Source organism: Cricetulus griseus (assembly GCF_003668045.3).
Source record: "Cricetulus griseus strain 17A/GY chromosome 1 unlocalized genomic scaffold, alternate assembly CriGri-PICRH-1.0 chr1_1, whole genome shotgun sequence".
Classification (NCBI taxonomy): domain Eukaryota; kingdom Metazoa; phylum Chordata; class Mammalia; order Rodentia; family Cricetidae; genus Cricetulus; species Cricetulus griseus.
This window is the reverse complement of record NW_023276807.1, coordinates 209,923,492-209,935,704: the sequence shown is the minus strand read 5'-3', so window position 1 is coordinate 209,935,704 and position 12,213 is coordinate 209,923,492. Positions and strand designations below refer to the sequence as shown.

The 12,213-nt window shown below is 50.1% G+C and overlaps 1 protein-coding gene across 1 annotated transcript; it reads left to right on the top strand.

Annotated features, from left to right (window-relative positions):
* Positions 1–7,215: 7,215 nt before the first annotated feature.
* On the top strand, positions 7,216–9,344 carry Cebpe (CCAAT enhancer binding protein epsilon). The gene is made up of 2 exons (XM_027390625.2): positions 7,216–8,275; positions 8,838–9,344. The coding sequence occupies exons 1-2, from the start codon at positions 7,766–7,768 to the stop codon at positions 9,171–9,173; spliced, it is 846 nt and encodes a 281-aa protein (XP_027246426.1). The 5' UTR covers positions 7,216–7,765; the 3' UTR covers positions 9,174–9,344.
* The last annotated feature ends 2,869 nt before the right edge of the window (positions 9,345–12,213 follow it).

The window sequence follows — 12,213 nt, the reverse complement described above, 5'->3', positions numbered from 1 at the left end:
CCCCTACCCAGAGGTGCTCACCCTCACCCTGGGGAGACCATGTTGGGGGGATGTCTGAAGGCTAGTTCCTCTCCCATCTCCCAACTCAAATGATCCCACCACCATCCTTCTATCCCATTTGGGACAAGATGGAAGGACAGTGACAGAATGGCTCTCCCTTTGGAGACCTCAGAAAAGCCCCTTCCATGAGAGCTGCTGACGTGCTCCCCGGAAGTAACAGTGTTTGCCTTGTCCTGGCAGCCCCACACCTGCTCTGCTAGGACAGGATCCTTTCCTTTAATCGCAAAGCAGGACTCCGACCCCCATTCCATCTACTCAAACTGGAAAACCCCGGGGCCTTTGCCTGGCCCGTGTCCTAACTTCTCACCTAGCTCGCCTAACTCTTAACGGGTGAGAGACTGGGTTTGGGCTGAATTATGGCCCTTCAGAGTACTGTTCAGGCTGTAGTTCAGGACCAGGGACCACCCCTCAATCCCTTCCTTCTCATTCCGCCAGCCTCTCACTCCCCCTCCTTGAATTATTATCTTTTTTTAAAGTGATGCCTTACTTTTTGGATAAATATTTTTGAAGCTGGCATTTCTATTTCTTTTGGATTTTTTAATGTATAGGTTTGGGGGGCAGAGCTAGAACCTTAATAATCTGTCACTGAGCTCATTTAGGTTTTAAGTTTTATTGGTTTGTGCTGTGGAGTGTTTTCTTTTCAAGTAATAAAATTTTAAATGGAAATGAAGTGATCATGTTAATAATCAGTTGACCACCAGGCGGTATTAGCCCACGCCTTTGGTCCCAGCACTCAGGAGGCAGCAGCAGGTGGATCTCTGAGTTCCAGGCCAGCCTTGTCTACAGATCGAGTTCCAGGACAGCCAGAACTACACAGAGAAAACCTGTATCAAAAAAGAAAAAAAAGGGGGTGGAGCTAGAGAGATGGCTCAGAGGTTAAGAGCACTGGCTGTTCTTCCAGAGGTTCTGAGTTCAATTCCCAACAAGCGCATGGTGACTCACAACCATCTATAATGAAATCTGGTGCCCTCTTCTGATGCACACACATACATGCAGACAGAACACTGTATACATAATAAAATAAATAAATCCTTAAAAGAAAACGGAAAAAGAAAAAAATCAGATGACTTCTGAATCAGAGTCAGTGGACATTTTTACTTCATCCAGAAGTCTTTGGTTGCCAGGTTCCTCCAGTTCCTAAAAGCCTTGATTGCCATACCTTTGAGCTGGGCCAGGGACACAGAACCTGTACCCTCTGATAACTACCTCTGTGGAGTCTTGACAGGTTGCTGAGTTCCCACTCGTGCACCATCCTGAAATTCTGAGACAAAGTAGGAAGTAGAGGTCGTCACTCTCCATCATCGAGATATAGTACAGGGAACAGCACCAGGCAAGATGGCGGTGATACCCCAAATGGGCAGTAAAAGCTTTGTGCACTGTGGAGAGAGCCCCAGAGGGTCCAGGGAGCCTGTTGGAAGATGAGGATTTTTCACCCAGCTAAGCAGAAGCACCATCGAGCATAATTGCTGGGAGAAAGATAACGATGACTACTGGGCCAGGACTAGGCAAAAGGAGGAGTTAAGATCACCTTATGTGCTTACTTGGGAATTTGCGCGTGCACGCGCATGCGCTCGCACACTGTGTGTGTGTGTGTGTGTGTGTGTGTGTGTGTGTGTGTGTGTGTGTACGTACATGTGTGGAGGTCCGCAAACAACTTGCAGGAGTTAGTTCTCTCTTTCCACCATGTGGATCTCAGGGATCTAACTTGAGTTAAGTGCTTCTAATCCCAGCACTCAATAGGCAAAGGCTGGCTGATCACTGTAGCAAGTTCCAGGACAGCTGGGGATCTCTTGGTGTTTTGAAAAGTTGATGGGAGTGTACCTAGTCCTTGCTTCTGTCCCTCCGACCTCTCCTGGGGCACCTTCACTCCAGAGCCAGCTCTGCTGGCAGAGCAAGGACCTGTGGGGAGGAGGAGAGTGAACAGCAAGATACTGCCCTTCACCATCTGGGAAACTGAGGCACAGGCACCTCCACGACAAGACTTAGTGTGGTATCAACACTCCAGCTTGTGGTTATCCTTACTCCAGGCAGTCTGGAAGCTTGTTCTCAGAGGCGTCTTTCTCTCTCACACAGCTTTTTAATTTACCATGGTCACCATGATAGAAAGGATTAAAACAAAGTATCTCAGCCTATTCTCAAAGAGCAAAATGGAGCTAGGGATGTAGGCCAATTGGTAAAATGTTTGCCAAGCATGAATGAGGCCCTGGGTTCAATCCCAGGTACCACCACGGGAAAGAAAAAAAGAACAGAAAGAATGGAAGGAAGGAAGGAAGGAAGGAAGGAAGGAAGGAAGGAAGGAAAGGCATGGTGGCTGAATCCTAGCATTTGGAAACTGAATCAAAAGTTTAAAGTCCAGGCTGGAGAAATGGCTCAGCAGTTAAAAGCACCAGTTGCTCTTCCAGAAGATGAAAGTTCAATTCCCATGGGGCTGGAGAGATGGCTCAGAGGTTAAGAGCACTGACTGCTTTTCCAGAGGTCCTGAGTTCAATTTCCAGCAACCACATGGTGGCTCACAACCATCTGTTATGAGATCTGGTGCCCTCTTCTGGTGTGCAGATATACATGGAAGCAAAATGTATTATATATAATAAATAAATAAAACATTTAAAAAAAGAAAGTTCAATTCCCAGCTCACATATGACAACTTAAAATTGTCTATAGTTCCTGTTCTAGGAGATCTAGCATCTTCTGGCCTCTGAGAGTAGTGGGCATGAATGTGTCACACAAACATCAATGTAGCTGACCCATCTCTCTGTCCATCCACTGCACATTAAGACCCCCTCCCTGTGGGGCTCCCAGTCTGGACCATGAGATACCCCAGGCAGGGTCTGGCAAAACTATTTCCAGAGCCTGTACACTACCTGGTGCTTTTGTGCTCAAAATGCCAGTTTGGAAAAATAAAATTTAAAAGGTTGTCAAAGCTGGGCAGTGGTGGCCCACACCTTTAATTCCAGCACTCGGGAGGCAGAGGCAGGTCGATCTCCACGAGTTTGTGGCTAGCCTGGTCTACAGAGTGAGTTTCAGAACAGCCAGGGCTACACAGAGAAACCCTGTCTCTGAAAAAGAAAAAAGGTTGTCACGATGGTGATAAGCACGGTGGCACATGCTTGTAATCCCACTTGGAAGAGAGAGGCAGGAGGATCGATGAGTTCAAAGTCATTTTCAGCGGCATAGTGAACTTGAGGCAAGCCGAGGCTACATGAGTTCCTGTTTAAAAAAAAAGAAAAGGTAAAACTAGAGCCAGTGAATGACTCCAATGATAAAGGTGCTTACCACCAAGCCTGACAATTGACATTTACTCCCTGAAATTCACATGGGCAGAAGGAGAGAACTGACTCCTACAAGTTGTCCTCTAAAATGAATGTGGGACAGAGACGTGCCTCGGTGGTTAAGAGCTCTTGCAGAGAACCTAGGTTCAGTTTTCAGCACCCATGTGGTTACTCAACCACCCCTACCTCCAGTTCCAAGGGATCAGACCCCCCTCTTCTGACTTTCATGGGCACCAGGCACACACATGGTACACATACATACATGCAGGCTAAACACCTAGATACATGAGATCAAGTTTAAAAGTCTAAAAAGTAAAAAAGTTCGAGGTTAGCCTGGTCTACAGAGTGAACTCCAAGACAGCTAAGGCTGCACAGAAAACCCCTATCTCAACCTCCCCTCCCCCAAAATAATAATAAATAAATCTTAAAGAAATACAAATTTATTTGGTTTTGTTATTGTTGTTGTTTTGGTTTTTCGAGACCGGGTTTTCTCTCTATTGTACCCTGGACTGACCTGAAATTCACTTCAGGCTGGCCTCAAATTCATAGAGATCCACCTGCTTCTGCCTCTCCAAATGCTAGAATTAGAAGCATGCACCACCACACCCGCATGGGTTTTCTGCTATTTAAAACCCAGATTTTTAAAATGCTTGTCAATGTAACCACCAAGGCAGCAGGAGTGAGTGCTCTAGAGACATGAGTAAAAGCAGTGGAGAGGTCAGGAGAAAGGAAGGAGACAGCATCCACCGAGTCCGTGGCTTTACACACGTTATCACTTTCAAAGTTTAAACAATCTCGTGAGGCAGGCATTACTACTGCCATTTTACAGAACGATTAAGTAGCTTGACTAGGGTCAGAGAGCTGGTGGGTGACAGAGACCAGATTTGAGCCGGTTTTCCTTTGAGACTTCACAGTCATGCTTATCCTCAGCCCTATGGGGAAGCCTCGGAGGCAGTCCAGGAGAGACTCCCGTCACGAGTCACTGAGATAACATACACCCATTGTTTTAGTTAATGCAAACAGGTAGCAACTGCGGTAGCAACAGGAAAATGATCCCGCTGAGCTTGGAAGCGCCCCTTCCCCCAGTAAGGACCTCCCAGTCTTTAGTGGCATTGCCTTCCCGCCTCACTCCCTGCTTTCCCAACCCCCTTCTCCGGCTACCCTATCTGGACCCCTGGTACTTATGCCTCAGTTACTAGGAAACGCTGCTATCAGCCTGCAGGCAGCGCCAGCTCCTTCAGTCCAGACACCTGCATCACTAATTTCACTGGGACACAAGCTGCAGACCTCCTCATTTCCTGCTGGCTGTATCTGTACACCTCCCGGAGGGAGTTCAGCGCTTCCTTGAAGCTCCCCCCGCCGCCCCTCCCCCCGCCACTGGTGGCAGCCAGCTAGGCGGAAGATTCCCTGACTCATAAACACCTACTCCATCCCTCTGTCCCCAGGGCCATTTCAAGAACAAGCCTGCAGCCCTTTCAGAGATCAACAAAACATCCTCCTGCTAGTGTATAGCTCAGCCTCTCCTTATTTTCCTTGTCGATGAAATTAGGATAAAAATACTGCTTTGCCTCTCCCACTTGGCTCACAGCAAAATGGTCAGCATGAAAAAGTGCACGCTCCATCGATGGAAAAAAAGCATTAATTTATCAGATGACACCAGGCCAACCCATTATCGTTATTCCACAGTCAAGGAGAGGGACAGATTTTCTCTTTGAGTCAGGTCCTGGCACCAATCCCCTAGCCCTCCCCACCCCATTGCTACCTGACTGCGAGTCTCCAGTCCTAAGCCTCCTCGTGGTGCTTCCCAGAGCTGAGCTTTCAGGGCTGGCGTCAGGGTTAAGAAAGGCTGCCCCCTGCTGTCCACCTGGTTCCAAACCATTGCAGTGCCGAACTATTTAGGACGTATTCATTTAGGAACCAATACCGTCACCTAGTGGCCAATAACGACAGGTCACCAAACTGAAATCTCTTAGCTTTGATATCTATTTGTCAGGGACCTGTAGAATGAAAAGCAGAAATTGCCTCCCCCCCCCCCTTCTGGTGCTCTGCTTCTAGGATACGGGTGGCTCTCATCCTGCTCCTCCAGGGCTTTTGGAGGAAGCATATTTGGCCATAATTCAGGCTGTGCTCAGAACATGTGGGGCAAATTGTGGCATTAGAGAAGATGTCATGGAGGTTTCTATCAAGGATACAATGTCTGACTTGTGGGCAAGTTACATTTGCAGTTTTATTTTAGTGTTCAATGACATATGTATGCTATCCAAGCTTACCCCTGCTGTGACCCCCTCATAGTTACCTGGCCCTTGGAATACTCAGCTTAGAAAATACTCGGTTCTTAGGGTAGGAGAGGTGGCTCAGTGGTTAAGAGCACTCACTGCTCTTCCGGATGACCTGAGTTTGGCTCCAAGCACCCATATTGGGTGCCTCACAGAAGCCTGTAATTTAGTGCCAGAAGATCTAACATCTCTGACTTGAGAAGCCAGATATCTTTCTGATATCTTCTGGAAACCTCGAAGTGTGCACATACCCACATGCACACGCACACACGTGCGTGCACACACACCCCTACAATTTAAAAAATAAAGACATTTAAAAAAGAAATGTGTCCTGTGATTTCCAGGACAGTCTCCAAACCTACAGAGAAACCCTGTCTTGGAAAAAAAAGAAAAGAAAAAGAAAAGGAAAAAAGAATCTGTCCCTCTCCCCAGAACATGTTAGTAATAAAAGAGACAAGAAGGTATGATGTCACACCTGTCAACTCAGCTCTAGGGAGGCTGAAGCAGGAAGACTGAGAGTTCAAGGCCAGCCTAGGCAAACAGGGAGCCTCAGCCTAAACAAATAAAAAGGAGTCAGGCAGTGGGGGCACACACCTTTAATCCCAGCACTCGGGAGGCAGAGACAGGTGGATCTCTGAGTTTGAGGCCAGCCTGGTCTACAGAGCAAGTTCCAGGATAGCCAGGGCTACACAGAGAAACCCTGTCTCAAAAAAAAGGGGGGGGGAGAAAGAAAGGAAAAAAAGAGAGAAAGGAAGGAAGGAAACACATTTCTCATTTCTACGTGTTTTCTTGCCACTAAACCTGGAGCCCTGCTTGAAGGGCTCTAGAAAACCAGAACCACAACAGATACCTCTGACTAGGGAGCAGGGCATTCCCAAAAGGAAAAGAAAAGTGAAATTTGGGGATTAGTGGACAATGAAGAACAGTCAGGCAACTACAGGCTTCTCCTATGGTCGCAGAGACATCCCCAAGAAGAGGTGAGGACAAGAGAGAAGACTTCTCAAGCTTACAAGAGGAAGTGGACACACTAGAGGTCAGAAAACAGTCATGCAGAAGGAAAGACAGCAAACGAAGCTACAGTGAGCTCCAGAGCCTGCATGCACACCAGAGCACAGGAAGTAGGAGGCAGAGCCTCTAGCCAGTGTGGGGTGGGGTCAGCCTGAGCCTCTTTCAGTGAAGGTGGAGCAACTGGGGCCTCCATGGATCTTGTCTGTCTGTTCTGGGGCAGCAGCCTGTGAGGTTCAGGGCCCATGTCTTGACCAGAAACCTCAGCTATGTCCAGGCAAACTGTGGCAGGCTGCTAGAGGTAGCCAGGATGGGAAGCATGTGAACAAGCCCTGTACAAAGACCAAGCCAAAGACCCTTAATAAAGCTGCACTCTGGAGGCAAAGGCGGGCAGACCTCTGCGAGTTCAAGGCCAGCCTGAACTACATAGTGAGACCCTGTCTCAAAACTAGCAAATGAGTGTGCCCTGTGCTAGGGCCAGGGGAGGCTTGGTCCTAGAATCTATTACTACTTCCCAAAACCCTCAAACAATGATGCCTACACTGGGGAGAATGCTGTGGGAGGTGGGGCTATACAAGGAACTGACTTACCCCCCGGGGAGGTGGAGTTCAGGACTTGGGGGGACAGGGAGGAAGATGGCTCAAGGGAGGAGTTTAGACCAAGTTGGCACTGGAGGAGTGCTTTCTCTACTGGCTCTGGCTTGGTGCCCTACTCTGCACAGATCTTTCTGGAAGCTGGAGGAAGACAGACACTCAGAGGAGCTACCCTGGACAAGGGGTTGGAATCCCTTAACCTAATAGGACAAGAGGGGACATTTTCCCAAACAGCAACTTCTGGACTGTGGCTGGGGCCTCACCAAAGAGCGCCCTAACTGCTAAGCACCCCTCCCTCTGGGGTGTGCCCTGCCCCTCCCTGACTCACACCAAGGAGAGAGGGGAAAAGGGAAGAAAGGAGAGGCTCTGACTACAGAAGGAAAAGGAAGCAGAGGAGGAGGAGAGAAGCCACGTAGGAGTGGGGGACAGAAAAGACCAGAGAGGTCAGACCTAGGGCAACTCTAGGGCCGGGGGAGATCAAGAGAGGGCAGGCTGAGCGTTCATCCCAAGGAGTGCCCCAGCACAGGACCCAGGGGCGGGGAGCCAAAGGGGCGGGACGGCTATGTCCCACGGGACCTACTATGAGTGTGAGCCTCGGGGTGGCCAGCAGCCACTCGAGTTCTCAGGGGGTCGAGCTGGGCCCGGGGAGCTGGGGGACATGTGTGAGCATGAGGCCTCCATCGACCTATCTGCCTACATCGAGTCTGGGGAAGAGCAGCTACTTTCTGACCTCTTTGCCATGAAGCCAGCACCTGAAGCCCGAAACCTTAAGGGCCCAGGAACCCCTTCGTTCCCCCACTACCTGCCGGCTGACCCTCGGCCATTTGCTTATCCCTCACATACGTTTGGCCCAGATAGGAAGGCTTTGGGGCCTGGCATTTACGGTAACCCAGGGAGCTACGACCCCAGGGCTGTGGCCGTGAAGGAGGAGCCCCGTGGGCCAGAGGGCAGCCGAGGTACCAGCCGAGGCGGCTACAATCCCCTGCAGTACCAAGTGGCACACTGTGGGCAGACAGCAGTGCACCTTCCCCCGACCCTGGCAGCACCTGGCCAGCCTCTACGCGTCCTCAAGGTAAGACCAAGACAGCTCTCCCTTGGTTCCTCCCCGGGTTGGAGCAAGATGGTTGGTTGGATGAGGGAACTCTGACATGGGGCTTACCCAACAAGTCTATGTTTGGTGCTCCTCTGTGAAAACGGCCCACTCCACGGCCTCGCTTCCCCACTCCGTGAATTCCGAGCTCCACTGTGTCCTGAAGACCTTGTGGTAGCTGCTCTGCCCTAATCTGCGGTCCATATACCCCTTCTCTTGCTTCTCGGCTGTGTGCTTCTGGAAGAGGAAATACTGCTGATTGTAGAATTGTAGAACAGGAGACTTAAAACAGACAAACCAAAGGAAAGTGTCCTAAGAGAAAATGAGAGCATGAAAGACAGCTTTGATCTCAAACCAAATACCAAGTGCATCTGGGTTCCCGTCTTTCACAGAGAAAGGGCAATGACTGGGAGATGGGAGCGGCCTGGGAGCCCTCTATTCCTTGGAAGCCCCAAGTGTGCCCTTGCTGCTGGGATTCCTGCTCAGCCCCTATTTTGCCTGCTGATGGACCCTCACTTCTCTGTCCCTCTGACTTGCCCTCCAGGCCCCTGTGGCTGCTGCTGCCCCTCCCTGCAGCCCCCTACTCAAGGCACCTTCCCCAGCTGGGCCCTCACACAAGGGCAAGAAGGCAGTGAACAAAGATAGCCTGGAGTACCGGCTGCGACGCGAACGCAACAACATTGCAGTACGCAAGAGCCGGGACAAGGCCAAGAGGCGCATTATGGAGACACAGCAGAAGGTGCTGGAGTACATGGCTGAAAACGAACGCCTGCGCAGCCGTGTGGAGCAGCTCACCCAGGAGCTAGACACCCTTCGCAACCTCTTCCGCCAGATCCCTGAAGCTGCCAGCCTTATCAAGGGTGTAGGGGGCTGCAGTTGAGCCTGCTTGGCAGACTATGGACACCAGACCCTAAGGACTCCTACCCTCCTCGGTCCCCAGAGTCCTGAACAGACGATGCCTAAAATAGGGATCATGGACAATGGCAGCCAGTAGCTGGGAAGGTCGGGACCATAAAGATTCTGTTGCTGAATAAACTGCAGTGTGACTTGATGCTGGAGCTGTTCACTGGGTCTCGGGCCTGGGCCTGGTGGGAGGGCTGTGCATATACACGCATGGAAGACCCCGAGGGCAGGGAATACATGTGGCTAGGTTCACATGTTCTTGTATCCGTGTACACATGAACACCTAGTAAATAAACCTAGTAATTGCTGCCCACAACTCTCTCCAGCCGAGCTTGCTTGGTGTCACCACTGCTCATGCCAGGGCCTGCAGCAGCCTCTGCAGACTGTCTTGTCTTGAAGAATTCTGGGGTTCAGGGTGATCCCAACACTGCACAGCACCAGTGCCAGGCCCACTGACCCTAGGCCCGCTTTCTTGCTTTAAGGCCTGGAAGCTCTTTTCCCAGGTGACTTTCTAATGACTCTGCCATATTTGTGGTCCCTTAGCTCTTGACCCAGCTCTCTGTCTCTCTTCTCTTGTTCCACATCTCCACTCCTATCTTTATTTCTCATCCCCTAGGCCCTGGCTCCCTAACACTGGAGAAGATGAACACCTGGGGAGAAGTCAGTTAGGATGTAAAACCCCGCATTCCACGTGTTTTCTTTCCCATAGAACTGCAGCCCAAGAAGCAAAACTGTATAATAATTGAGTCTCGGTTTGCATCTCTGACTTGTAGCCTGTCTGACCCTGAACCAGTTACCTCTCCTTTCAGTGCCTTGGTTTCCCCATCTGCACAAGAGGAATCTCGGTACCTATCCCGTGTGTTATTTTCATAGAGAAATGGGGTTTGACATGTGGTGAGCGTGCATATCTGTTCTGATTCCGTTTTGCTAGAGACAAAAAGACATCGGATCGCCTCCAAACTTCTCTTTTTGCAGGTGAGGAGCCTGGGGCCCCAGAGAAAGGAAGAGACTGCCTGGAGTCACACAACGATGTGAAGGCAGAATCAAAATTAGCTCCGTGAAATCACAGATCTCAAGAGGTTCTAGGAGAGACCTCAAGAGATCATCTGTGCGAGCTTTGCCCTCAGACAAGCAAGATAGTGTGAGCCACATCTTGTAGATAAAGCAGGGAGGGCCAAAGGGGATAAGAGCTCACTCAGTCCTTTGCTGCCTCAGCACAGGGTACGTCTTTCACATTCTCCCCTCAGAGAAAACAGCACAGATGTGCCACACGTGCCACAGTCAAGAAAGAATTGTGGGGGCTGGGGCTGGGGCAGAGTTGGCAGCGTGCTTGCCTAATATTTACAAGACCTGGGTTCCATCCTGAGCACTGAAAAACAAGAAAAAGTAACAGTGAACTGCCCCACAATGTTAGAGACTAGGCAGGATAAGAACTACAGTGTGGGGGCTGGAGAGATGGCTCAGTGGTTAAGAGCACTGGCTGTTCTTCCAGAGGACCCGGGTTCAATTCCCAGTACCCACATGGCAGCTTACAACTGTCTATAACTCCAGTTCCAGGAGATCTAATACCTTCACACCAATGCACATAAAATAAACTTAAATAAACTAGTTTGAAGAGCTACAGTGTGTGTGTTTGGGGGGCTTGGGTGGGGGCTGGTGTATATGGATCATCACAGGTCTGTTTCTCTTTCCACTTCAGACCTCAGTGGTACAAGCTATCACACATCCCGGGTATCTGTGTGCACCAGGCTAACTGTGGCCAAAACTCTTCCCACATCTGCCTCAGCACCCTCTCTTTTCCCTGTGTCCTTGAGTCCTCAGCCAAGCTCAGATCAGGGTGATCAGACTTGAACCTTTGGCTGGAAGGGACCGATGGAGGCAGCTTGAGTAGGAGGTAAAGGTGCCCTCTCTATGGCACCTGGGAAAATCCTCTCACCTTGCCTTCAGCCCTTGGGATGCATAAGGGGGGTTGCACAGAATGCAGCTGGTGGCTCAGTCTCACAGTTCCCTCCACTTGGCTTAAGGCCACCCCAGCTACCCCAGGACTCCTTTTGAAGACATTAACTGGCAGCTCTGCTTTGTCTGAGCTTCTTTCCCATGGCTCTGAGCTGTGTTTCCTCATATCCCCCCAGTGACCTGTCACTCCTCAGAGGGTCCTTGTAATTGTCACTGAAGCTGAAGAAGAGCCATCCCCCAGTGAGATCCCAGTTAGATACAAGGAACAGCCAAACACACCCTACTCCCTTCTGTCCAATTCTATCCTGAAATATCTTGCCCCTTCCAGATGGCTCTCAATCTGATGTTAAGTGACTTCAACCAAAGTAATTTATTCAAGGGATACTGCCAAGCATCTCTGCTGAGAAACAGACGATGTCTCGGCTCCAGGAATAGGAAGGAAAGGGTGATAAACAAGCAAGTCTCCTGTCTCTGTGGTCCTTTCACCCACCCTTCCATCCTCTGTCCTAAGGCTGTTCTGCTCTCAGGAGGCTGCCTTCCTTCATCTGCAGGTTCCCAAAAGTGAGGGGGATGGGGGTAAGAAGGAGGTCTAGAGCAGCACAGGGAGGCAGAACCTCTCTGCTGGCCCCTCTCTTAGCATTCCCCTGCCCTTAGGGCCCTAGGATGGCAATGACTCTCAGGCTATTGAGCCCTGGTAGCTGCTGTCCCTGTGGCTTTCCAAGACTCTCCAGGAACACCTTTATGAAGTCCTTTTACTCTTGTTATCCCATTGAATGTGTCTGTGGGGGAAATCAAATTAACAAACAGATATTGATTGTCTCAGCTAGGAAAGTCAAAGACCTCTTGGAGGAAGTAACATTTAAGTTGAAACCTAAAAACTTTCAAGGAGGCTGATGGGCAAAGGAAAGAGCAATGCAAGTGGCAGGTGCTAAGTATGGATGGATGCATACCTAGTGTGAGGCAGGTTGGATGACCTGAAAGGACCAACTCTAGTACTCCAGAAAATACCCCCTCTACAGAGAGGAATTACAGATGACTCCCCTGCCGTCCCCCCTCTGCCC

What these genes read in the sequence shown, in the direction of transcription:
- Cebpe (XM_027390625.2), top strand. Translation starts at nt 7,766, where the DNA reads ATGTCCCACGGGACCTACTATGAGTGTGAGCCTCGGGGTGGCCAGCAG. An exon ending in AGCCTCTACGCGTCCTCAAG is followed by an intron (nt 8,276 to 8,837) that starts GTAAGACCAAGA and finishes CTTGCCCTCCAG; the next exon opens with GCCCCTGTGGCTGCTGCTGC.